The 26,587-nt window shown below is 40.6% G+C and overlaps 1 protein-coding gene across 1 annotated transcript in view; it reads right to left on the bottom strand.

Moving 5' to 3' along the window:
* ADAM12 (ADAM metallopeptidase domain 12) overlaps positions 1–26,587 on the bottom strand; it is a 182,687-nt gene that overhangs the window by 63,254 nt on the left and 92,846 nt on the right. The window contains exons 4-6 of the mRNA XM_054832687.1: positions 16,406–16,484; positions 12,710–12,786; positions 1,174–1,357 (exon numbers count right to left, since the gene is read on the bottom strand). Of these exons, the coding sequence (XP_054688662.1) occupies positions 1,174–1,357; positions 12,710–12,786; positions 16,406–16,484 (340 nt within the window). The remainder of the gene's footprint in view (positions 1–1,173; positions 1,358–12,709; positions 12,787–16,405; positions 16,485–26,587) is intronic.

Here is a 26,587-nt window from a genome sequence, read left to right as displayed (position 1 = left end):
TTTATAATTAAGCCCGCTGAACCACAGCAAAAATATTTTTCAGATATTTAAGGTGAATTCTGGCATGCAGTTGAAGCAATCAACAAAATGTGAGAACCATGAAGGTAATAGCAAAATTGCTTTGATTGTATCAGCTAGTTATATGCACACCTTTTATTTCAGTTGCCTAGTGTTACATTGATTGCCTCAGTGAAATTCAGTCAAAAGTCACAAAGACATTGGGGAAACCTTAATAAAGTTGTGAAAAGCATTTTTCCAATGTTTTCAACCTACACATATTTTCAGAAATATGTTTAGCCCAGAAAATAGTATATGTAAAGGCTAATGCATTAGATGTAATATTTAATATTCCTAAAATGTAAAATAATTTAATTCCACTACAAAGAATGCCATTTAGGTCGCTTTCCTTAACAATTAACTTGATGCAAAGGCTTAGTAGTACATATAAGTATAAATCCCAATATGTGACATTTGATAAATGCTGAGGGCAAATTTGTATCATTGTATAATTTTGGAACACCTAAACCAGTCTTTTTGACAATCCCCATCCAATAAGCAGATGAACTTATTACAGTATTTCGTCTTCCTGATTTTTAGCTCATTTAATTTTCTGTGGTTTCCATTAGCTAGGTGCATTTCATATTATGTGCATTTTTTCCTACGTAGAAACAATTGCAATAATACATCTGTAAAATAATATAGTGAGAATTTGTTTTGTCTGCATAAGATACGTTCCTACTAGAATGAAAAGGTTCAAAACCTAATATTAGCAAAGCTTCACAGCTATCATGTTCTTTTCCATCTTGGGTAGGCAAGAACTTTTCCAGACACCGCTCAGTGTTCTTGTGGGGTCTTAAATTCTTGTTATAATCATACATGAACCAAAATATATTACCATAATATGAAACCATAAATATTTTTGTGCTTTCTCATTACCAAAAAGAAAGTAAAAGTTATGCATACAGGGTCAAGAAAAAGCAATAAAGCTTTAGCAAATTGTGTAAGTATATGCTTCATTTTAAGCATGCACTTAAGCACATGATTTCAACAGAAGTTGACTAGATGGTTTAATATTTTGCTCAGTAGGGACTCTTTGCAACAGAGTTATGGTGGACAGTAATGTGGAAATGTTACCAGAGACATACTCAGCAAACCAGAAACTCATCCACCTACCCTGCCAGCTTGAGAATTGTGTGATGTGTCATTGTCATCCGTTCTCATGGCAGAGATGTCCAGCTGGTGGCCACAAGATCCAGGGGCTATTTTCAAATTCTCTGCTCGGTAGATCTTGTGTTCACTTGTAGCACCTTCTAATGGCTCCAGAATGTAGCTTTTGTTGCCAAATGCAATAATTCCCCTGTTACGGAAGAGGACAGAGTAAGATGCATAGTTTTCAAGAGCTAACATATGTTTGTCTACAACAAAGTTACAACAGGTTTTAATAATGATGGAGTATGAAAAAGCAAAACACTGATTTACAATGTCATGGTCTGGTGGAGCAGGAAACATCAAAGCTATATATTTGTCATTGCAGCACACTATGCTTTAAAAGAAGCAATGGCTCAAAGAAAATTTTCCTCTTCTGAAGTGCCGTAGTATAGAGCAAAACTATATTTGTGTTTTATGTGTTTTCCATTCTCCCAGTAATGCATTGCCATTGCTGAGTGGAGTCACGATGTGTGTGCTTCTGAGGACCCATGGCAAACAGTAATGAACAAAAGCGTGGTGAAGTGCTTTTGTAAGAAAAGGTACAGAGTGAAAGTATTCATTATGATCTGCAGTGGGCATTACACCTTTTAAACCAAATGCTGATGCAAGCATCAGTTCTGTCAGATGAAAGATGCATTGCAGTATCAAAATGGATTATTAAACATTGCACAGTGGGGCAGCAGAATGAAGCTCAGGTATATTAACCAGTGGATGCCTGTTTAACACATTTTACTACCCATAATAATAATTTTCACAGCAATACCACTCTGAGGACCTCAAAGATTTTCCATCAATGAAAGCACTCTTGTTGCTTTACTGGCAGCTACGGTATACAAAGAGGAAAGAGGGGTTTAGGAAGAGATACAACACCTTACTCCAAGAATATATGGAAGAACATAGGACAGGTAGCCAATTCTGGGCTTCGTGTGCTGCCTCCTAACCAAAAACTGCTCTCCCCGTATACTCCTGACAACTCAGCAAACAAAAGCCACGCTTGGGCTCTTGTTCTGGGTCCTGCCCAATTATTCTGAACTGCCACAGTAAAACACAGTTGGCAAAAGGTTGAAAGTCTTTCCGATTCCTCCTGCTGAAGGCAAGCTGCTGGCATAAGGCTGCTATTTCAGCTCCGCACAGACACGTAGGCAGTGTGGTATGGATGTCCATGGTCTGCACATGCTGGAATAGGATTTCTGGTACCATATGGCATAAAGTAGGAGATCTCCAACAATACCGCTGGAATTAGTAATCATAAGTGCAACTGGAGGACCACAGAGTAAGAAGACTGCTCTACCGAACATCAGGACCGGCACAGCATAAGAAGGCATGAAGTCAGTTTACAGACAGGGCTCAGGCAGAAATTACTGTAAGAGAAAGTGAATTAGTATTTTATGCCAAACTTACTTACAACTTGCACCCTGAGCACATACTGCCAACCACCCAGGAGGGTCCTAGATAATTCCTGCATCGAGCTGGACATCAGGTTTTGTTGGGTAACTGTGTGACCAAAGAAAGGCACTCTTTAAAACCCATCTCTCTTTTCTAAACTAGGGATAAGCATTTGCTTGTGGGGCGTTGCAAGCATTCATCAATTAGACACTACACTGAATAGTGCACTGCATTACTAATTTCTTCCCTGTCTTTAAATTATGAAGGCATTAATCCCTAAGCACTGGCAAAATTTCAGCAGTAATAATTACTATCTACATACCTAGAATTTCTATGGAACTTTTAATCAGCCAGTTCCTCAATTCCTCCTCTAAACTGCTCTATATTGTCTCTATATGCTATTATACAGCTGTCTTTTTGGTGTATAGGAAGTGTCTGCATTTTTATTTCTGTCTGTACTGCAACAAAGGTAAGATACTACAACCATTGTGAGACTGATACATGTGTCTATACAATTCTTCTGCAGAAAGCTAAAAGAAAGAAAAAAAGGGAAAAGAGGAAGGACCCGGAAGCAGGTTAATGACACCATAAATACTGATTTAAAAATAAAAAGAAAAATTATTAGGAAAAAGCTGTCCTGGCTATTCTGTTCTTAGTAAGACACGATGAAGAAATTCAAAGTCTTTGGCCTCCTAACCAGTTAACTGAAATTTTCATTCCAAGCTGACTGCACAGTTTTGCTACAAAACATCATTAACCTCAGTTCAGCCAAGCCAACAGATGACCTTTTTACTCTTAACTAGAACTATCAGGGTCTGATAATTCATTTGTAGCTTCCTTAGTACCCTTGGCAAATCAGGTAAGATATATTATTTATCCATCGCACAGGCATGCTGTGTATGATGGGTCACAGCTGGAAAAGCAGGACTGATTTATCACAGCAACCCTTGTAGCTACAGCTAGGATACACTACAGCATGCATGACATATGAGAGACCTCCGAGCAGGTCACCCCATGATTTGAGTAACCTTACACCCTACAGTTCTAAATTATTTTCAGATCTGCCTTATTCCTTGAAGAATTTAGGAAACTAGGACAACATATTCCCTTTACTGCGATAATCAGCAACTCTGTAATCAGCACAATCAAATAAGGATTGTTGTCTTTCTTTTCCTCGTGCAATTAATCATTTAATTTTGGAGGCAGCTGGAACCAGCAATGGAGGCAGAACTCCATTAGTCATAGTTTGAAATGGGCCAGCCTGACCATCTTCCTTTACTGACAACTCAAAACCAACATAAAACCACAAAGGGTTTTATTTTTTATTGTTAAACTCTATCCTGCTTAGAACATTCACTTAAAAAAATATAGACTTAAACAGTTTTCAAAGCCAGCATCTTGGTGTCAAGAGTTCATAGCCAAAACATGCCACAGCAAAGCCAGGTTTCCAATGCACCCCTTGTATACCCAGCTTCTGCCTAAAATAATTAAAACCCCATTTCTTTACACCTCATTTTCTTTAGCTGCAGAGGATATAGACAGATATATGATCAGATACCAGAGTGATTAATCTTGTTTTCTACCAAGCACACCAGAACCAGGGCAGCCGATCCAACTTGCCACTGAGACTCCAATCCCAAGGGATAGCACGAGCCTGTAAGAACAGTTCCACCATTGCATACGAAGCAATCCCATGGCAAAAAAAATTCTGCAGATTCGGCATGAAGAAAAATATACATTTCATTTAATGCACGCTTATCCTTTGAGTGCTGCCAGGATATCAGCACCTGGCTTGTGACCATCTGTAATAAGATAATGAATATCAAATATGAATTATCTTGGCCAGCTCTCTGTTTTTGACTAATTTTCTTTTTCTACACTTGCATTTTCCCCCCCGTCCATCAGTGCCAAGCACAGCACCTTAAAAATGTAACTAGTCAAAAGCTATGGTTTCTTTCTTTCTTTTTTTGTTGTGGCAGGATTAGATGAACAATACCTACCAGTCATTCAGTGCTAAGAACTGGATGCAAATAAAATAAATCCATAACTACTTTTTCCTTCCACTTTTGTCAGGGGTTTCAAAAAAGCCTCTGGTACTCCTACACCATTTCTGTGTCTTCCTCTTGAACATGGTCCTCCCACGCTCCTGAGTCAGCCTGTGTTCCCCAAAGAACAAGATGGTGCAACTTTTCCATTTTTCGGGAAGCATTTATGTTAAATAATATAATGTTTTCCAATGTGACAAATAGACAGTATATTAAACTACAGATCCCCAACCACAAATTATACAAGGAACCCCAAAGGGATTTCAGCAACTCTGGGAGTGCTTGAGCAGTGGCTATTCTTTAAGAATAACTCGTACTGAAATCTGTGGGATTTCTACCATTACCTCTACCAGGCAAAAGACTACCAGAATTCTCAAGCTTATAAATATTTGGGAAAAATGCAATATAAAGTATACATTTTTTGGTCTTCAGGTATCTAATTCATGGCATCTATCTTTTACTCAGTCCCAAATTATAGTGATGCTGGGAAGTCAGAAAGATCTTGCAAAAGCAGTGGGCAAGGAAGACAAGAGACAATTCAACCCCTATCTAACACTACAGGCTGTCCTTTTCATCACTGGTAGCAGAGAGGGAGGGGAAAAAAAAAAATCTATACCATACAGTATGTCCAGACATCAGTTCACAGGCTCCAAGCCAACTGGAAGCAGCTTCAGTGTGGTCTTGAGCCTGAGCTAATATTTTACTCTACCCCTCAACAGGGTTTGAACCCTGCTCATGTCTGGTGGTCAGCACCAAATAAACCACATCCACATCGCTGCTAATCACCTCCAAATACGAACGACTCGCTGGTATTTGCCTGCTATATGCCATTATATGCCATATGGACGCATGGGGAATGTGTATATGAGATGGCTTATGATGGGGCGACTCCCTCCATCTCAGAGAAAAAGAAATTAAAATATAACTTAAATAATTAATTTGTTATTAATTGCTGTTTAACTTGCCAGGAATCTCTCAATTAGGGAAGTGTAATTTGATGGAATAATTCCACTATTTAAATCGTTGATAAAGTAAAATGTGTAATTTTTTTCTCTTAAAAAGAAAAACCAAAACAAAACCTAATGCAAGGCCAGTCGTATGTCATAAATCAACAGGCTTTAGGAAATCTCAAAATATAAATGGGATTTTTCTTTTCCAACTTGTCAGCAGAAGCAAAGGCCCTGCCAACATAAACCATCAATGCATGCTTGTCTGAGAAAATGTGATGCTGAAGTAAAACTTGGCTAGGACAGCATTATATGAAACTGTGATATATTATTCTGCTGTACTATATGGGGAAAGTTAAGTAAATCAATAAATCTGATATCCATGAATGCAATTAAACATTTGGTTTTAATGAAACTCAAAGTTATACTTATTTCTAAACAATAATAATAAAAAGCTCTATTACCACTGGAGAGGAATGTAGATGTTTTCAGTTTGTAAGAAATTAATTAGACTATAGAGGTCTGTCATGCTTACACACCACATATTCACATTAAGTCTGTCTCTGCCCACGGACGCAGAGAAAGGCTGCGCAGTACTCATGTGCCACCTCAAAACCTACAGGACCTTCAGTTCACAATTAATCTACGGCTTCTGAAGTAAAGGGTCTGATCCCACAGCTGTAGCACCGACTTCAATGGGAGTTTTAGGTGAATCGATAATAGAATCGGAGCCCTGGAGCATTGTGCTCAGGATGCTGAGGATGGAGGTACAGCAGTTACTCACTGCAGTGTTTCTCAACAGGCATGATATCAGAAGGTGATCTGTAAAGCAATAGAGCATTTTTATTTATTTTCCTTTGTATAACAAATTCCCAGGCAAGTAAGCAGGCAAGCAAACAAAAAAGGAAGAAAAATGAAGTAGTGAATGAAAACGTCACTTTTAGTCTGTTTTAATTAGTTGCAGATTAATACTGTTGGGATAAATGAACAAGATGAACTGTGGACTATTTTTCTAATGGGCTAGGTGATATTTCGATATTTTCAAAATGGTTTGGTCATTCTTTAACTTTAAAGGACTGGGAAATATAGAGAACGGGAGCTGGACTCCTGAAACAGAAGTACTGCCGTCTCCGCCACTGCCCCCTGGGCAGCCTTGGACAGGCAATTCACCTCTTTCTGCATCAGTTCCCCACCTTTAAAACGGAGTAAATTTTAGTAACCACACACAATAATTATCTACTGAAGAAACGCATCACACAAGACCCAAGTAATACTGTTATCCTACTATACTGCACATCAGGATTCAATTAATATAACAAGTCTGACCCAAATCAACAAAGGACAACATCTTAAAGGGAGGTTAAAGCAGTAGCATTATTGGGTTTACATATTGCAGTAGTGGCAGAGGTGTTCTCACGCAGACACATCATTAGTCAAATATGTTTTATTCCAGCCAGTGCCTTTCATTAACTTGAAAATATATTCTATAGCACAGTGTCTAAAATGTAGTCATACCCAGAGACTACTGTGGCACGCACTTAATCCTTTCTCAGTGCAAGACAGATCTGTCCAGAGTGAATGCATATTGGTCTGCAACTTTGATGCCTGGAATTTAAACAGGGAGTTACTCGAATCGAAAGCGATAATGCAATTTTATGTTCAGCATTTGGGTTGCAAGAAACAGTAATTGTGTTATCAGAGAACGTGTCACATGTGAGCTCAACTGGGAGGGTGACGAGACAGACCAAGGAAAGCAGAGGAAAATGAAGAAGGAAAGGGACGTTGGCCTCAGTGCCAATTTAGCAAGCACATTTTATAGCACTGTGCAGCAAACAGTGTGACAATAAAAGGAGGCTTGATTCAAACTTGCACATCATGTTAAGGCTCATAGGATGCTTTGTCAAATCACAAAATGTATAAAATATTTTAACTTGAGGTTATTGTTGTTTTTTTTTTTTTTTTAAATTAAGTGCTGTCAGATACAGACTTGATGGAGAAGGGGCAGGCTCAGCCAGGTACAGCTCATCTATCACGCGTGTCCCAGCGGTACCAGTGACGCTTGGGGGATTACTGTGCACCCGGGACAGCGTGCACACAGTTGTCAAAGAATGCAGATAACGTTCATCTCAGCTCATAGAGGTGATCGTGATCCAGGAGCTGTTTACCACTTGAACAGAGAGAATACAGAAGCTATGAAACCCTGGAAGCTGAATGCTTTCTAACGTTAAGCTCAAAAACCTCCAGTAGTTTCACGGTCAGATAACTTACAAACCATGTGAGATGTTTATATGAACTAAAAGCTCTTCAGAAAGCATGGAGAAAAAGCACACGTCCAAAACAGTGCTTTTCGCAACTGGGATTTTCTCCTAACTTCTTTTTTGGATGAAATCTCCCCTTCAGTGGGGAAATCATGCTTGAGGAGTCATGAGGAATTTAAATTTTTTTCTCACTGGTTTCCTACTACCATTCCTTTTTTAAATAGTTGATGTCTGGAGTGTCATATTTAAATCCCCTCTTCAGCTGACTGTGTCTGGGATGCGGTGAGTTCAGCCAGACCAGCTGAAAAATGGATGGCTCTAGTATCGGCGGCCTCATGTAGCATAACTATGTAATCCCATTAAAAATGACCGTCTATTCAGTTCTGGGGCCTTATCCCCATCACTGGCACTGTGGAGACCGCATCTTTCAGTCACTGATGAAGTTGGACAATGATTGAGTACTTTTTGTATGTGTGAATGGGCTTATTATCTAGCAATTGAGTAACTCTGAGGGATTCTTAGGATTTTCAAGAGCATTTTGGTGTTTTAGAAAGAAAAGACTTCCTGGGAGATTTGTATCCTTAAACTACCGAGCCATTTCTGAGAGCAACTCTCAGGCTCTCTCCCCCCACCAGAGAGGTCACTGCAGATGCCTTGTAGCTGCACATCCCCCTGCCAGTATCCCCTGCCAGCCCCTGGACCATGGAGATTGGGCTCTTCTTCAGGCTGCATTTTTATGTGTATTTGCTAGGTTGCAGAAAAAGTAATAGGAGAAACAAATCCTCCAAGTCTATACAAATCTATCACAGAAGATGTGTGTGGTGGCTACAGGCCAAAATTATTTGCTAAAAACTTGAAGAGCCTCTGAGCTAGATAAACAGAAGGGTATTTCCTGAGGACAGGAAGGAAACGACTTGACTTTGTCGTACCTTCACCTTCCCACAAGCTTTAACAGTCTAATTGGCTTTCTTATCCAGATGGAAGCGCTGGAAATCCTGATTACCCATTGTTCCCATTTCGTGCATTCAGCATTTACCGTCTCCTCTCCACCATTCAGCTCTTCCTCCTCCGGAGAAGCCAGCAGGATACAGATTATGGCATGATTATATTCTCCTCTAACCTGCATTTTAGGCAGTTATCAGTGTCAGTCCAACTATTTATGCCGTTGTAATCCTACGTGTAGCGAGGCACTCGAATGTTATGTCTGAGAGGGTGTAACATAGCTGGAATACGTGCGTGTCTGCGTATAAGGAAGCCAAGTCTACTTCTCACTACATCTCACCCCCTCTATATGCCTGGAAAACATAAACTAGCCAAACCTGTCTTAGCTTGCAGATTTCACAATTGATTCTTCCTGTAGCTCATCACAGAATGATCATATCCTATTTACAAGCTAATAACTCATCTCAAATGCTCAACCATGTGGCTGCACTGTAAGTAAGAACTGGAGGGCTGCAGTAGGTCAGAGCAAGGTTGCTCCAGCTCAGCACCTTGTCTCTGGCCCTGGTCAACAGCAGATACTTGGGGGTAAGATATAAGGACATAACGGACACGCCAGTTGGTACCCCCAGCTCTGACAGCGTGAGTGTCAGGGACATCTCTGGGTTTGACAGCCCTGGAGAGGCTCCCCCAGCTCCCCTCCCTAAATTGTCTCATGTTTTTTGAATCTACTGATATTTTTCACATTGACACCCACCTGTGGCAGCGAACTCCACAGCTTGACTATGTGGTGAATAAAAAAGTACTTTCCTCTGCTCTAAAGTTTCATTTGATGTCTCCTAATTTTGGGGTTATGAAAATATTCAGTAATTGTCCCCTCTTCAGCATGACATTCAACCTTGTTTTATCATACCCCTTTTCTCCGTCATCTCCTTTCAAAAGTGACAAATCCTAGTCTATTTTCTCTCCTTGGATAAAAGCTGTTCCATACCTTTGATCACAATTTTTGCCTTTCTCTGTACCTTCTCTGGATATAATGCTTCCTTTTCTGAGATGGGGATGGGAAAACAAGAACTGCATGCAGAATTCAAGATGTGAGTGCACTACGGATTTATAAAGTGGTAATGAGGGTTTTTGTTCTATCCTCTATTTCTGTCTCCGTAATTCCTATGATCCTTTTTGCTTCTTTGACTACTGCTGAGCACTCAGGCTTCAGAGCATGCTAAAATGTGGAACCTATTCTTTATGACTAGTTTCGTGTCTTTTAATGAACTCTCCTAATCTGGGGGAAAAGACACAGTCCCTACCTATCCACACCTGGAACAATGCCCAAGGTACCTGTCTAGTAGGAGTGGGAGGATATTAGTGCTCTGAGATTTCAGCGAGCTAACAGCGTGCACTTCCTTTCATTAGATGTTTTTCAGGCACTTAAACTTTAGCCCCATGCAACAGCTGTGTGAGGTAGGTAAGAATCATGAAATGAATTTAACAGATGGAGAAACCAAGACAGAGAGATTTGTCCAATTCACTTAGAAACTGTCACAAAGCCAGGAACAGACTGAGAGCGAGATCAGTCTTTCCTTTCACCGGCTGCTGTAAGTGAAACGGCTGCCCCAGGGACTGTCCTCACCCAGGGCTCCATGGCCGCACAATGTCTTACGCCTTTACCCCTGCAGCTTGCAGTCTTTATCATGCCATGGAAAACCAAGAATCCCTACTCCAGTAAGTTGATGGGCAAGTACACCGTCTTATCCTACCCTACCCTACCCCACCCTACCCTACGCTACCCATAACTATTCTTTCAAGCTGTAATACCAGTCAAGTTGGCAGCAAAGCAAGCCATGAAGTAGTTTTGAACTGTCCTATTTCTCCTCATATTATTTCAGACTGGATCACATGCAGTAAGTAAATCATAGAATCACAGAATGGTTTGGGTTGGAAGGGACCTTTGAAGGTCGTCTAGTCCAACCCTGCTGCAATGAGCAGGGACATCTTCTACTAGACCTTTCCACCCAAATTCTCAAAGGACGCATTGCCACAATAGTGTTTTGGTGGCAGAGGTATACAGTGACCTGTGGGCCTGATTCTGGAAGATTCTTAGTGCTCTCAGGACCTCAGTGCACCTACCTGGGATTTCACACCCCCTGGCCCTTCATCCTAACCAGTTTTAATGAGAAGGTCTGGATGGTTCAAGGAGCTGACAATGAATTATGAAACCTTTCAGACAGACATCACTGGCTCAGATCAAGCACAGGTAATGACTGGAAGTCATACACTGTTGGCTATCAGGCTGTGAAATGAGTTTTGTGGAGTAAGTCAACAGGCACCCTTATCACAAACTGTTCTCGCTCATGGACACTCTCTTAACCAACCGCAGCAGCGAATGCAGCAGCTAAACGGGCATGGATACTGAGATATGTCCTTAATTGTTCTCCTGCTATAGCGAAACACGCATTGGCAGGGAAACTTATGAAAATTTGTACTGAAAAACATGCTGCTACGCTTTTCCTGTGGGGAAGGAGTGTAATACTGTCAGCTTGCACTTTGAGGATTTATCTGTGATAGTGCCAGATGAGAGAAAAATGTCACTGCCAGCATATGTTGCCTTGACATACCTGACTACCTAAAACCGGGAAATTACTCTGTGAGCTCACCAACTGTAAAAAGGGCACATCAGAGAAGAAAGAAAATGCATTTAATGTGGAGAAGAGTAATTTCTCTTGAGAGTGCTTAATTTCTTAGGTAGCTCTGGAACAAGACATCGGTGCAGACCCTGTCTCACACAGTGCAAATTTTCCCTGTGGACCTTGCAGCAATGCAATCCCTCTAACTAAAATACCGAGAGCACAGCATTATATTTTTATATACAAAAGACTGTGAGAATGATTGGTGAACACAGACTGCCATGATCCACACAAGGGGTTCATTACAGTAAACTTGTGGAAGGTACCAGATACATACCGAAGCACCCATAAAACCCTTCTCCATGTGGGAATGAGCCACAGGAATCCCATCCTCTACAGCAAAGGGGTCCCTCCGACAGGGAGAGGGGTCCTGGTAACAACCTGTTTGCTCTCTCTGCTGCTGTCTGTCCCTGAGCTCCATTATAAAAGCCTTATAAAGCACAAAATGCAAAATCAAGGGAAAAGGACTCCAGCTACTCATGCTGTTTGTAGATAAATTAAACAAACACAGAAAAGGTTGAGACAGCTGGAAATTTGACAGGAAAACTGGGTTTTCCAGGGAGAACACTAGAGCCAATTTACAGTTAATTACTGTGATTTGGAACAGCTCTGTGAGTAAATACCAGTCTCTGATTGTCCAAGTAAGGAAGATAATTGTTTCCTGAACTGTGTCCATTGTGTATTTAATATGTTGTCAGCCTGTTCCTTTCTCAAACTCAGAAGAGATTTGGTTTTCAGCAATGTGAATCTGCTATTCTTCTGTTAACAAGTAGCTAAAATCCTAATGCTGAGCACCATACCTGCCACGAACGCAATTTACTGAGCTCCACAGCCCCATTTATAATGAAAACTCCCCTAATGACGAGGCTGCTGGACAGTGCCTGAGTTCGCAGCTGCAAAGCAGTTCTGCCATCACTGGTGAAACAGCTTTGAGGACAAGGCGGCCTGGAGGACCACCGGGCACTGCCAGCCCCAAAATGTGCCAAGCACTGCACTGCTGTAAAAGGGTATAGACAAGGATGGGCAGCAGGAGGGAAGGGACATCATGGAAACCCTCCAAATTGCATTAGCTGTTTCTTTTTTTTCTCTTCAGAGCAACCAGAGGGAAAATGTTTCTACAGAGATTGGACCAAGATTTGAAAAACAGATATTGATACATTCACTAAAAGGCAAACCAGAAACCCAGTGGGTACTAGGATGGTTTCTTAAGGAGCTCCAGTACTACTGAAATGTTGGCTCACCTGAGTCCAGAGCAGGTACTGAGACTGACTGAGGAGTCGGGGTACCCTCGTACGTTGCCGTGGTAATAGCAGTGACCCTGAGTGGAAAAAAAAAAAAAAATTCAATAGTCATAAACACTCTTTGCTCTCTATTTTCTTCATGTTTTTCCATCCCCTTTATATCAAAGTGATTATCAATCTCAGGCTACAGCATTCAGAACCACTCTGACAGCACCCCACTAAATATTCACCATACTTAACAGTCCAAATGGTTCCTAAATGGAAATCTTGAGTGTTTTTAAACCCCAAAGTGTGGGAGTGGATTTTTTGTTTGTTTTGTTTTCTGTTGTGTTGTGTTTTTTTAAAGAGGGTCAATGGTGTTTAAATTTCATGCTTGATCACCTTTTCCTGTGTTATTTTATTTGAAGTTACAATATGGAATATTTTACAAAATTAATCAGATGAACAAATCAGCTGACACATTTTACTACTTTTATAGACACATATTTTAATTTGAGGTCATTTACATCTATGTATGTCAATAGGAGGTAGCTATGTGTAAAAGGAAGTATAAAAAAAGCCAATTCCAATCCCACAGTTTGAATAAAATCACAGAGCAAATGAAGGGGAAGGGAACCAGGTTGGAAAGGAAACCTTTTATTGAATTACTCAACCGAGTGGCTGCATGTTATTAAGAACAACCAAGAATAAGAGGGTCTTCTATTTTGAGAGGCAACAATCCAGTTTCATTTTGGGGCTAGGTTATTGTATTTCCTTAATAATCCACTGCTTGCAAAAGGCACCCACGACAGAGATCCTTTCTCAGCACACACACATATCTGTCTGGAATCCAGGTTAATTTTATTGTTGACTAAAGGTTATATTACATTCCCAATTATGTGACTGGCTGGAAAGCAATGATTGTGTCACGTCCAGCATTTCTTTTCTCATGGCTCCTTTGAATGCCACCTGGAAACTGAAAACACTGTTGTAAAAGGTTCCTATCTTATTAGCGCAAAGGAAAGTTATCACTCACGCTTCAACCTGTCATCTCACTGTGCCTTTTTATTACTCGGTTCATTCACATCCATCTAGCTGCATTAATTAACCTTTTCAGTTTTGGGGCATGGTTTTCACTTACCAAGCCTCATATAGCGGACTTCTAAAGACCACCTTGATTTTGTTAAAGCAATAGCTATGAAAATGCCGGGCAAGATGGAATAATTCAGGTATGAATTTTTCTGGAAATAAGGTTATACCATGAAAAATATCTGTTTAGAGCATTTGTATTTCCAAGATGAGCAACTGAACACAGAACAGCAACATCTGACTTTCTAAACACAAATCTCAATAGCTTTTCTCTGTGTGAGAAATGACAGAAACAGGGTAATAGTATTTTACTCTTGGGTATTTTTATCATCAGTAGTCACAAAGAGTCAGTAACACGATAGCAAGGATAAAGGCACAGTAAAAGGGAGGAAGTCACAGACTGAATTTTTGGGGGATGATTGCTTCAGTCACAATTGCTATGGATGTCAAAGTTTTCAGCACGAGCATACTATTTCACTTTATTTTAATGTTATCAGTCACACGCATCCAGTTGATAAGACAGAAGGAAAACCAACACCCCTCCTCAGCACTGACTCTCACACGGTGACCCTGAAACAGTCTAAACCCAAAAATAAAGTAGGTTTATTCTCGTCACTTAAAGTATAAGGCAGAGGTGCAGTTCAGAGCGCTTAAGCAGCCCGTCGTCGGGGTTTAGCATCACCAGTGTCCTCGGTGAAACGGGGAGGGCAAGCTGGTATCTTGTGCCACACAGGCGGCGGCTGCACTCCAGCTGTCTTTATCAAAGAGCGAATTGTGGCAAAGGGCCTGATTTCTTTCCCTCTCCGTACACAACTTGTCATTTTATTAACTTTGAGCTCCTTGTTGTGGCCCATTTCACAACTTCTCTGAGATCCACATGCTATATGATGCCAAAGTTCAACACAGAAAATGTAAACTTAGCAGACCATGGCCTGCAATCGGACTGGTAGAAAATTGATTTCTAGCTCAGTAACTCCACTGAACTGTAGGATTTTTTTTTTTCTCCTATCAAGTCTTTTTGTTCCTGTAAACAAGTATATAAAATGGATGACCCTCTAAAAACAAATAATTACCGTGGCTGATTTGTCATACTTAAAACAGTACTCTACCCTTGCTGGAGATCATTTAATAAATACCAGCTTTTGACAACTGTAAATTTTTCAAGTGCTATAAACCAGAAAACTAACTGGACACTGACTCGTGTGCTAGAGGAACTCCCCACATGACAGCTCATGACTTGGTCTGACCTCTAAGCAGAATTTGACTAAGCAACTTTTCAATGGGAAATTTGATTTGGTTTTCAACTACAGACTATATTGATGTCCTCAGTGAAGAAGAGATATAAAAATAAAATCACAGCGACTTATCTTTTTGAAACCATATTGCAGTATTTAATAAAAAATGAATTCACTGATCTCTCAAAAAAATAATTTAGGCAGCAAAATGCACTGTCAGTACTAATCATGACTTACCGCCATTACAAAAACCAATATTTTTTTTTAGCCTAGCTCTCATTAGTTATACACATATTCATGTTAACGTAGGTTAATCTGTCAAAAACTTGTGTGCTTAATTTCTTTCCTTTTACTTCCTTTAGGAGTCTATACAGCCTTCCCGTTTCTGAAACAAATGACTATTTTCTACTAAGCTGATTTTGAAGAAGATATGAGCAGCCAGCAAAAAAGAAAACAGTGAAAGTTTGCCAAATCATTGCTTTACTTGAGAAGTCTGGGGCTATAATGAAGATGCTTTTTCAGAAGTAAGACGTTATGCATAGAAATAATGCCTTTCACTGATACCAGCAAAGCCCATTATGGATGGGAACACAAAGCACGATGCCTCTTCTGACAGCATCAATAAATAAGTAATGTAACATAACAAATACTTTATAGGACTTAGGCAGATAAAAGACAAACTTTGTAATTAAAATCGTTTGCTGCATTGTTTCTAATTAAGGCGCTCATACTGCCAGAGGACAAAAACATTACTACCTTAAAGTGTTTTTTATTTATGAAAAGTAGTTTTTAACTGCTGATTTTAACAAGGATCACATTAGCCATATTTATCTATATCTATATACATAGACATAAACATAAACATACACACTCACATACTTATGTGTATATATATATATAGAAAAGTATATCGACAACAGTCTTAAGGTCTGGTTTAAAAACTAAACTCAACCAAGCAACCCCTTCTCCCAAACCCCAGCCATGGCTTCCCCAATGTGGAAAGACACCCAAGCCTTCAAAACCTCTGATGGGAGCTTCAGCACTATGGAAATTAGATATTTAAGGCTCTGTTCCTAACTGAACCAGGACTTTCCTCCATAACTGATCACCAAGGACTGCATTTATTATAAAATTTTAATGGGTATATTTCCAAGAAGCTGAATAAATCTTACAGATTTTAGAAGTCACCTGGTTAAAAACCCCACAGCTTGCCTTTAACGTCTCTCTCTCAAAATTCATGTGTAGTAGGATCACAGCAGTCAAAAAGGTACTGAAGGCAACAATAAAAAAAGATCACACATCTAGCTGTTTCATCCCATGGCTCAGATCCCGGCAGAGAGCACTTCGGGTTTTAACGATGAAACATCATCTACCCGCGAAACGCCAACCTTACCGTGTAATTGCGTGCGAGAACCACATCAGTGCCGTCTTTCAAATAATGTGTTTCTGTGAAGCTGCTGGCTAATAGGCCCCTGAAAAATATAAAGCACACGGCATATTAAGGCCACATCACCTTGACTCTGTCCTTTAGTGGTTCCGTTTAAGATAGCGATCAAAGCCAAGCATTAATGATACAATGACTACCGGGACTGTGTGCGAACTAAGGAAAAACATAACTCCAGACACCGACGCTGCAGTACATGAACACTTCCTGCGCTAATTGTGAAAAGACCACAAGTTTCCAGACTGCTTTCTCTTCCAAAGGAGGACTGCATGCCAGCACATCTCCGTATTGACTCCTCCATGTAATTTTCAACACATTTTACATTAAATCTGAAATCTAGACATTTGGAGTATTGTTAAGTAATGGTGGGTTTTGCAAAAGGAAAACTTTTTCCTTCTGTTACTTATTTTACTGTATAATGTGTTGGATTCACCAGCAAGTGACCACCCAAAGACTAGTTTAGCTCTTGGTAAATGAAACAAACTTCTTCCATTGACACTCAAGGGAAAACACTGCAAGAACATTCCAGAACTTAGAGTACCGGATTTATTCTGATCATCTGAAAAGGATATTCACAAATGGAAATCTAACGACTTGAAATGATATATTAGTAGATGGTGAAAGACCATGTCTGTGATGAGACATTTTGTTCTCATTCTCTCCACACTTCCCCTCCTGCCTTTAGCAATGACATAAAAATTTTGACTTGCAATTACCATTTTCTGGAAATCTCCAGAGACGGCCATGTGCATAACAACTATGAAAACTTTTCTTTTTGTAGTAAACTCATGGAACAGGGAAAGCAGCAGCTGCCTTTTTAAAAAAAAAAAAAAAAAAAAGTCTTGCTATTGATCTGTTTTTCAACTCCTTATCTAAAGAGCATTTCTAACAAGGCCAGAAGGAAAAATACATATTCACATTTACTCCTAACATAGGTGTTAACCTATGTACCTCAGTACAAACATGCTTGAGCTTTGACAAACACTCCAGTGAAATGTGAAAGCACAAGATAGAAGAAACTAAAGATAAATGCCACCATCACCTCCCAAAAACTGAAGAGTTTGGACTATTGAAAATCTTTGGCACAACGTTTCACAATATTCTGTTCCACTTCACAGCAGTGTTTCTCCCTTGGGTTGTTCATTTGAACAGACCAGGCCCTTTCTTTTATTTAAAGCTGGTTAATGCTGCACTCTTGCGTATATACTAGTGTGAACTAGTACACAGTCTGGATACGTATTTCTTGCACTTTGCATAAAGATTAAAACTGGAACATGAACAAACATCCAATTTTCATTACTGATTTCTTTGCATCACATTAATATCCAATGGCTCAGTCATGATAAGGACCTGGTTGTGTTAGAAGCTGTACATTAGAGATAAAACCCATCTTTAAAAGCCTCTGTCTTAAGGCAGAAGAAAAAAAAATGCTGAATGAAACAAGAATTAAAAAAAAGAAAACAGAAAAGAAAAAAAATAGAAGCAAATGGCATCATAAAAAGATGAAGAAAGCAAAGCCCCAACACAACGAGTGTTCAAGCACGGATTCTCACTTTACATCTTTCAGCTTGTGGGAAATATTAGCATATTAATAGATACCGAATGTTACAACACTACAGCGTTTGGTGGGTTGTACAGGAACTGCTCAGGACCTCAGCCAACCACCACACCTAGAGCAGGATTTGGTTGCCCGACCAAGCATCTAACGTTGATTTAGACTCCATATACTTCACCAACCAGCCCCGTAAGGACACCTCCAACACCCTGAGGTGTCTCAGGTGGCACTCGACACCTCCGTTTATCTCACCTCTTGTGCCCGCAGCCTCTGGAAGGCCTGCCTGAAACCAAGTGTGCTGTGGTTATGTTTCCTACTCTCTCGTTATCACAAAGAGCAGCTGCTTTCTTAATTATCATTATTATTTATATAACAACACCGCTAAGGTCTGCGCTTAGCAGGCATTCGTTACCTTTGTAAAGGCAAAAGGTGAGATCCCATTGCTGTTGAAGCCAACAGAGATCTGCTGTGTACTTTTTGGAAATGAGATTTCATATAGGATACCTGAATGATTTTTATTTCATGAGACAAAATACGGGCAAGGGATAGGGTAACAGATGTAGCATAAGGGCAAAGCGATTGAGCAATATACTCGCTTTGTGCTCTGCTATTTCCAAAGTGTTTGACAGCAGTGATGATAGAGGTGACCTTTCCGCTTCTGTTCATTCTACCCTCAGGCACAGATTTAGAAAATATTTCATAGAGTCATAGATTTTTAACACCAGAAGGGAGCGCTGTGATCAGCAACCTGACCTGCCGCATTACGTAGGTCATTGGACTTGAATTAATCTTCTGGTACAATGACTGTGATGGAACCAGATCCATTTTCTTATTGTATAGAGCCCTTGTCTAGATCTCCCACGATGAAGAAGCCATCACAAGCCTGGTAAGTTTTTAACAGTTAATTACACTCAATGTAAAAATACTGCACTTTGTATCTAGCTCGACTGTGTCAATGTTCAGTTTCCAACCACTGGATCTCATTCCCCTACATCAATGCTTCATTTTAATTTGAGTCTTCCATGGACAGTTCTACTTACTAAAGTGAGGAAATATAGCAGGTAAACAAATTCCTGATGTAGATGCCATCAATCTTCCTGCCAGGATGAAAGTTTGCTATCATCTGCCCTGATGAAAATACCGGCTGAACATAAGAATTCCCAGAGTGAGTAGTAAAAGAACGGCAAGAGCACTGAGATGATGGAGTCCCACCATTGGACTAACTTAATGAGCCAAAGTAGGATTTCAAATCATGGAAATTTCATGTACTGCTGAAGGACCGTTTTAAGAAAATGAGAAAGTTTTTTCAGGAGTCTTCGTTAACGCTTCTTCAGTTTAGTAACTAAGACATCATTGCCGAGACATCTGTTTTCCTGCCACGTACAGCACTAGTGCTAGTGTGAGAGGAAGCCAGAGAAAGGTTTTCTCCGCACTGTAGAGGCTGGGGACCTCTACAATACATGTCGCCAGGGAGTCCAACAATTCCTGGCACAGAGAGAAGCTGTTATCCCCGCTTTCAAAATGTTTAATATCTTAAAAGCTGTATAGCCATATAAGCATCCAGCATTAGTACCCAGGGACAGCAAGTCATCTAAAGGCATTTCTTGAAAGATGAAAACTAAGTGTAACAAGCACTCAAATTCCACAACTGAGTGTGCGCCGCTTCACTTTCCAATTATGGCAATAATGTTTAACACACTAAACAATGAATTCAACATATGTATCTATTTGGTAATTTAATTACCTCCCCAAAAAGATATGCAATGTAATAGATTGATTTACATTTCTGTTTGTGACCCACAGTAAAGGAGAATAATAGAGGAAAGTAAATTAATTTAGATGGCAAGCTACTTAACCTAATTGGATCAATGTAGTTCTGAAAGAGCAGGGATCAAAATAACATTAATATATCATAGTGCAATTCATCACCATGTCTGGAGTTTCAAATGTTGTCAGCTACAACGCTCAGCAGTACCAGATGATCATCAATTTTTTGCACTGCATGAAGAGGAAACAAATGCTATCGAGAACTGCATCAGCTGCTGGATATGATTAAAAAAAACCAGTTGAAGTCACACCACAACTTTGTCACTTATTCTCTGAAGATGCAAAAGTGCAATTCTTGAGTTAAATTACTTATGTGCTTAGTCACTATGTTTGTCAGCACTATGGATTTTTTTCACGTTTCCCAGAGCCAAATTAACAAGTAGTTGTTTCGATGGCCCAGAAGGACAAGTTTTCCCCTCCTGACCTAAGACAGACACAGCACGGGCTTCCTCATCCTCTGCAAGTCAGCAGGAAGCTTACCTGTCAGATTTGCTGAAACATTTTCAGGTGTCAAGCAGCTGCCACTGACCTAACCCTCAGGGAATATGATGAACGTTATTTAAACTTGTAACCCTCACCTTCCCAGCCCCCCACAACGTGAAGTCTTAGGCAGTTTGGGGAGGGGGAAAATGCCCTATTTTAAACACACCAAATGTTTTACTCGATCCATTTAATGACAGGAATGGTAATTTAACACGCTGCCTCTCACTTGCAAATGAGAAAATCCCTCTCTGCTCTCCAGGCACCAATATATTATTTCAAAAGGTTATAATGATATTTCATCACCCAGGGAGAGGCAGAAAGACAGAATTGCAGAAGTTAGGGATGGAAAAAATCTAGTGGATCGTACAGATGGCCTCCCTGGAAGCCAAGTGTGCTGTAGATCAAATTAGGTTCTGTCTCACTGAGCTTCAAATGTCAGAAGCAATGCTGATCCCACCACTTTCCAAGCGAGATTACTTTGCATTCCAACAGATGTTACTGTCACGACGCGTTTCCTGATATTCAGCCTTTGCTAGACTTTCCTAGCTACACTTCTTTCACTAGCTGAAACAATTGCTTTTCCTTCTTGGTACATATATCATTCAGATAGGTGCAGATTATTATCGAATTCTCCCTTTACCATCCACGTGCTGAGTGCAGCATAGCAGGCTATAAAAAAATGACAAGAGCTGTGTAGTTTTCGTGCTAGTGCTACTCAGGAAAAATCTAAGCATTATCAGAGTAGGAGCGGACACTGGGGTTTCCCTTGGCGATATAGGAGAAACTGGCAGACAAAAGCCTAAGGAGTAAATCTCTTTCTAACAGCACACAGGCCTGTTTTGCAATCTGTCTTTTAGGATGAAACTTCTTTGGTTGCCCTCCCTGTTCCAGGTCATCCCCCTGCAATACAGACATAAGGGGGAAGACACCAACATTGTTATCCATCAAAATGCATCTGCAAGTCTCTCAAAGCTGCTCTGTGAGACTGATGTGACACCCAGCAACTGAGATTCAACAGCCCTGCTTTAAAGCTAAACAATACGACGTCTGGATAATCTGGTACACATTTCTTCCACATCCTGGGCGGTGCGTGGCCAACTGTTACACATCTCAGAAGGACCATGCCTTGCTCTGGCATGACACAGAGCATAAAACTTGACCTTTGCTTCAGCAGGGAATCAGGGCTGGCGGAAGAGACCCAAGTTTTTACAATCACAAACCCCTGCTGCTGCCAGCGCTGTCTGGTTGTTAGTGCTAGCGAGCGAGCAGGGACCTGGGCTGCTTCTCTTGGGCAGGCGCTCCGTGGCATACAGCCCAAACCCACCCAGCGCTCCCGGGGATGCGGCATGATCCGCCTACTGCCATCAAGCGTGAACTAGGACTTTGAGACAGGGTACTGTGAAGCAGGAACTGGACACTGAGCTAAAACCCCATGCATGAAATAGAAACATCATAAACAATTTCTAAAAGCAGCTCTGTGTTTTCTTTTGAATCTCATGGAGGTGTAAAGCAGCCTCAAATCTGAGCTAGAGTTTTGTTGACTATTTTATTCTGAGCTCTGACATGCCTAAAAATGAATCTTGGGTACTCTGCATTTACACTGCAAGACTAACAGCACTGAGATGTATAATCTGATTTTTGTTTCTGCAGCTCCTCATCCTGTGGAAAGGTTTGGAAATGCAGCCCCTAATTGTCACCTTAAATCTTGTTTCAAATATGGTCACACCTGGAGATCTCTGCTCTGGGGTCCAACATCACAGCAATGCACCCTTGGGTAGGAGGTTCCACAGGGCTGCTTTTGATGATGTAGAGAATGGGGCCGAGAACTGAACTTCGGGAAGAACGTACACTTTTCACGCTCTTAAGTTTGCTCTTCTGCTTACCTTTGGTTTTGACTAACACCCCAGTATAGTTACAGTACTTGAAGAACCGGTGGTTTAGGAAGAACATTAAATATTCCTATGGCTTCTTAAATGATGTCAGCCAGCTGCTCTACCTACTCCGTGGGAGCGCTGATCGTAATAAGCCACTGGCAGTGGAAGGCTGACTCCAGTCTGACCACGGTGCTTCCCCTCTCCTCAGCAACGCTGCCTGCGGCTCAGACAGACAGCTGACCTTTACTTACTCTTGTTACTCTTTCTCCTCCTTCCGAATGATAAAGTGCCTGTTTTCTCCCCCATCCAAGTACTGCCTCACTCTGTTATACAAATTCTTATCAAAAGCCCTCCGGCAATGCACTTTAAACCTTGCCCACAAATGGGGGAGGTGAGCAGAGTGAAACAGGGTGGCATATAGGCAGTTATAAAAAATGTCATCTAAACCTCTGCCTACTGACACCGGCGTACTCCATTAATTCTTAAGTATCTCAATTCAGGTCATTTTGACCTTTATACTGGAATTAGTTGTTATTTCTTCAGTTGTATTTCTTCACAGGTCTATCCATAGGAATAAACAAGTCCGTTAAGCCTTCTCTTTCTGCAGTGGCGGTCTCAGTGCAAGTACCTCCTTATATTCACAAAGGCGATACTCACAGAGACGTTTTTCAATTCTTCTTTCTCATTACGATATAACAAATGAGTGAAGCATGGGTAATGAGTTTCCCATGCATAGGCACCTAACATCATCTTATTCGCAAAACCACCACATATTCTTTAAACACGCCACTTTCGTTCCCCTTGTTTAATTATCTTAAGTGATTTGAAATGCTTTTGGACATTTTCCCACTGAATGTCTCCACTTTATAATATCCTATCTGCTACACTCCAGTGTGCTGCCATACAGGGACTGCAATGTCATAATCGAAGAACCTGAGAGATTGAAATTCACGGAGCTTAATTAGCACAACAATTCTGAGGGAAAGAGGGGAGCAAAATAAAACCATAATAGCTAGGAAATCAACCAAGCATCCAAAGTTTCGATATTAACTCTATGGTAGTAGCCTCTGGCCTATTTCACATGGTCTGTAGATAGACAATTTGAGTTGATCTAATGCTACATTTGAAAAATGTGTCTCTGTACTTCTATGCAGTTCATTTGATGCGGAAATTCATATAATCCTGAGTCTACTGGAGTCCATGTTTAAAATCCCACTCCCATCCCCATGCATAAGTGGAACAGCATCTGGCACAAAGAGAGCAAATTTTCATAAACACAGGCTACAACGTCAAAAGCAAGAGCCACGCTCTGAGTTGTCCCTGGACAGTGCGTTGAAACACGGGCACTCTCATCGACAGCTGCTCCCTGGTGTGCTGGGGATAGGGAGACGAGGGACAGGCACAGCTTTTAAAGCCTACAAACATCCTGTCTTCCTTCAGAACTAGTCACTACGTGAGGTTGCGGCACATAGAAAACCCAAGAACAGTCTAAGCAAAGAAATCTAAACAACTAAGGGAGAAAGCCACCTCCCTAGCTGGCAATCACTGAATGATTGAGAGCTTTCTTATTTCCTGACTGCTTGGAAAATAAACCATAAACCTCACCTCCCCAAACTTCAATAGAAAAAGATTGAAATGAAATTAAGCACGTCACGCAGCCTCCCATGCTGCTCCAGGCTCTGGGCTGCACACCCTGCTTCCATCACTCATTGTAATGTTTACGGCAAACATTTACTTGCCAAAACTCTAGCACTGATTTTGTCATTCTAATTCCAAAACATTAATGAAGAGACTACTGCTAACCAGTGTTGCAGTGAAAGTATCTTCTCTCTTGGAAGAAGATAAACAACGTGTTTTCCAACCAAGTAGATGGGTCAAAACAAGTTCTCTCCTTAAAATGGCTTAAGCTTGGCTGAAACCCTCAGGGTAGTTAGTAATAATGGGACAGTGTTAGGTACCCTGAACCTCGGATGGTCAGTAAGGGAAGAAGCAACCCACATGGCATGAGCGGGGGAATGACAGAAATACCAGCAAGGCGCTCTCTGTCTTGGCAAGAGAGCTTGGAGACATAGCAAACCTTCTCCAGCAGAGGAGGGAACGGCACCACTTTGGTGAGCTTTGACTAAAACCGCTCATCTGGCGCACACCGAAAGCCAAAGTCAGCACCGGTTTCCCAGCATCCCGCCCATGTTACCCGCAAAGATATTCTGAATTTGTTTTTCACCATCCAACTCCAATATTCCAAAGCAGCATTTGACAGTTTTCAGCATCTCTCTCACAGAATTGTCCTAGGAGAGCTCCTTGTGAGGAATATTTTATACTACCTCCTTGAACTTCCCTGTGTAGTGGAATAATAGAAATCATGTTATCGGTTCAGCTGAGCAGCATGCTATGAAAAGCAAACACCTTCAGTAAGGGCTCCAGAATAACACCAGCCACAATTTGTTGTCAGCTACAGAGAGACGACAGTGCTTGTTGCATAACTGATTTTTGTTGGAAAAATACAATTCTGTACATTTAGACAAACTACGTAGGCTGAGTGCTTTAGAGATACTTTACCGTGTGGGCAACATTAAGTACTTTTAACTTAGAATAATGGAAGTGGCCGTGAAACCCTGAAGCAACATGCCAAAAGTTAAAGCACTATGCTGGAAACATAACCACTGAACTACTACACCTCTGAAGTTTCCACAGCAAAGATGAAAAGTAATGTGCACTGCTACGCTGCGGGCTGAACCTGGACAAATTTACGCAACTCAGTATTCTGAATTGGCTTTGGCTAGACTAAAGACTACCACTGCGCTGAAACTTCTGGCTCCCCTTCCACGGATCTGTTCCTCAGATGACAGTAGTGTGGTTTCTTATGAAATGCATGCTTCCTACTACTATGCTTCCATTAAAACTCGTGCAAGATAATCTAGGGGCTTTTCTTTAACGTTCTGCTCTTGCACGCAGAACACAGCGTTAGAGTTACAGATGTAGGCACCAGAGACAGTACTGTAAAATCGTGACTCAAAAGACTCACTAGAAAACATTGAGATGTTTCAGAAGCTAAGTACATATATCACAAGTGGCAGACATAATATTTTAATGCATTCTTTTCTAACATCACAGTACTGCTTTTCATTAAACAAATTCTTTATAGTTCCTGTACCACTTATAGGATGGCATATTTTCATTAAATAGTAAGTTTGGAGATACTGGGCTGGAAAGCTGTCAAAGTCTGTTTGAAATGTTTCATTCAATTAAATATGTCATTTGTAGGGGAGTAAAATTATGCAGCTGAACAGATATCATTGGGCAAATCATCTAACTGTACTTTCATCTGAACATTTCCAGACTAGCACAGAATTCTATTTAAAACATCCAAGAAAACTAGTCCTAACATGGAAAATTTATAAACATAGAAATTTAAGCAATTGCAATGAAAAATCAGAACTTATTAAAATATAACTAGCAAAATGTAAATAGTGCTGTGGGATTACAGAAGGTTATATGCAAGCATCTGCAATACTTTTAGAAAGCCAGGCTCTTACTTAGCCTCGGTTTATTCTTAGACTCTAACCAATAATCACATCCTCTCTGTATCTTATTCTTGCTTTTGAGTGTGTGCCTGTGGGTTTGCCTTTTGCATTTTTAATTTAAATGAAGTTGTCTTGCCATTTCTGCCAGCTTGTTGAAACATAAAATAGTATTTTTGTTTTACTAAGCCCACAGTTTTTTCCTTGCCACAAGAATGAGCCATTTGCTCTAAAAGTAGGCTGTACTCATATTTCACTTGCAGAACACCATTGACTTTTACAGATATGCCTTCATTTTGCCCTATGCCTCATCGTCTCTCTCACTAACCTTTTAAAATTCTGGATGAAGAGGGAAGAAATGTGTAAGGATGTTTTTATGCAAAATCTGTGTTTAAGTCTCAAGCCTACAAATCATGCTCATTTAAAACTAAGTAGGTGCAGAAGCCATAAGATTGGCTGCAGGTTGTCAGACCAAAGGTCCACCTAGTCCTGTATTCTGTCTCCAACAGTGGCCAATACTCGGGAAATAACTCGTGAAGAGGACAAGCATGCTACATTTCCCTGAAATACTGCTCCTGCTCTGCCTCCAAATCCTTTATGAGCCAGGGACAAATGTGGAGTGGAGACTCTGAGACTAAACAAGAGCTCACAAGGGTGTTCTCACTCTCCCCTGACACGCTTCCTTTCCAATTAAAGCAGTGACTTCCATGAAGATCATTAATTTGGTAACACAAGACTGCAGCTGCAGATTTTAGGCAACACGTTAAGGCTAACGGCAGCAATTACAGCTGTGTGCTCGGAAGTCTGCTTCGCGTAAGTTGATGGATAAGGCTTTGGTTTTGGTGCCGAGCGCAATATTACTGGAATGGTA

This window comes from Grus americana, chromosome 7 (genome assembly GCF_028858705.1).
Source record: "Grus americana isolate bGruAme1 chromosome 7, bGruAme1.mat, whole genome shotgun sequence".
Taxonomy (NCBI): Eukaryota; Metazoa; Chordata; class Aves; order Gruiformes; family Gruidae; genus Grus; species Grus americana.
Note: the sequence above shows the minus strand (reverse complement) of the source record. Positions and strands in the feature narration are given on the sequence as shown.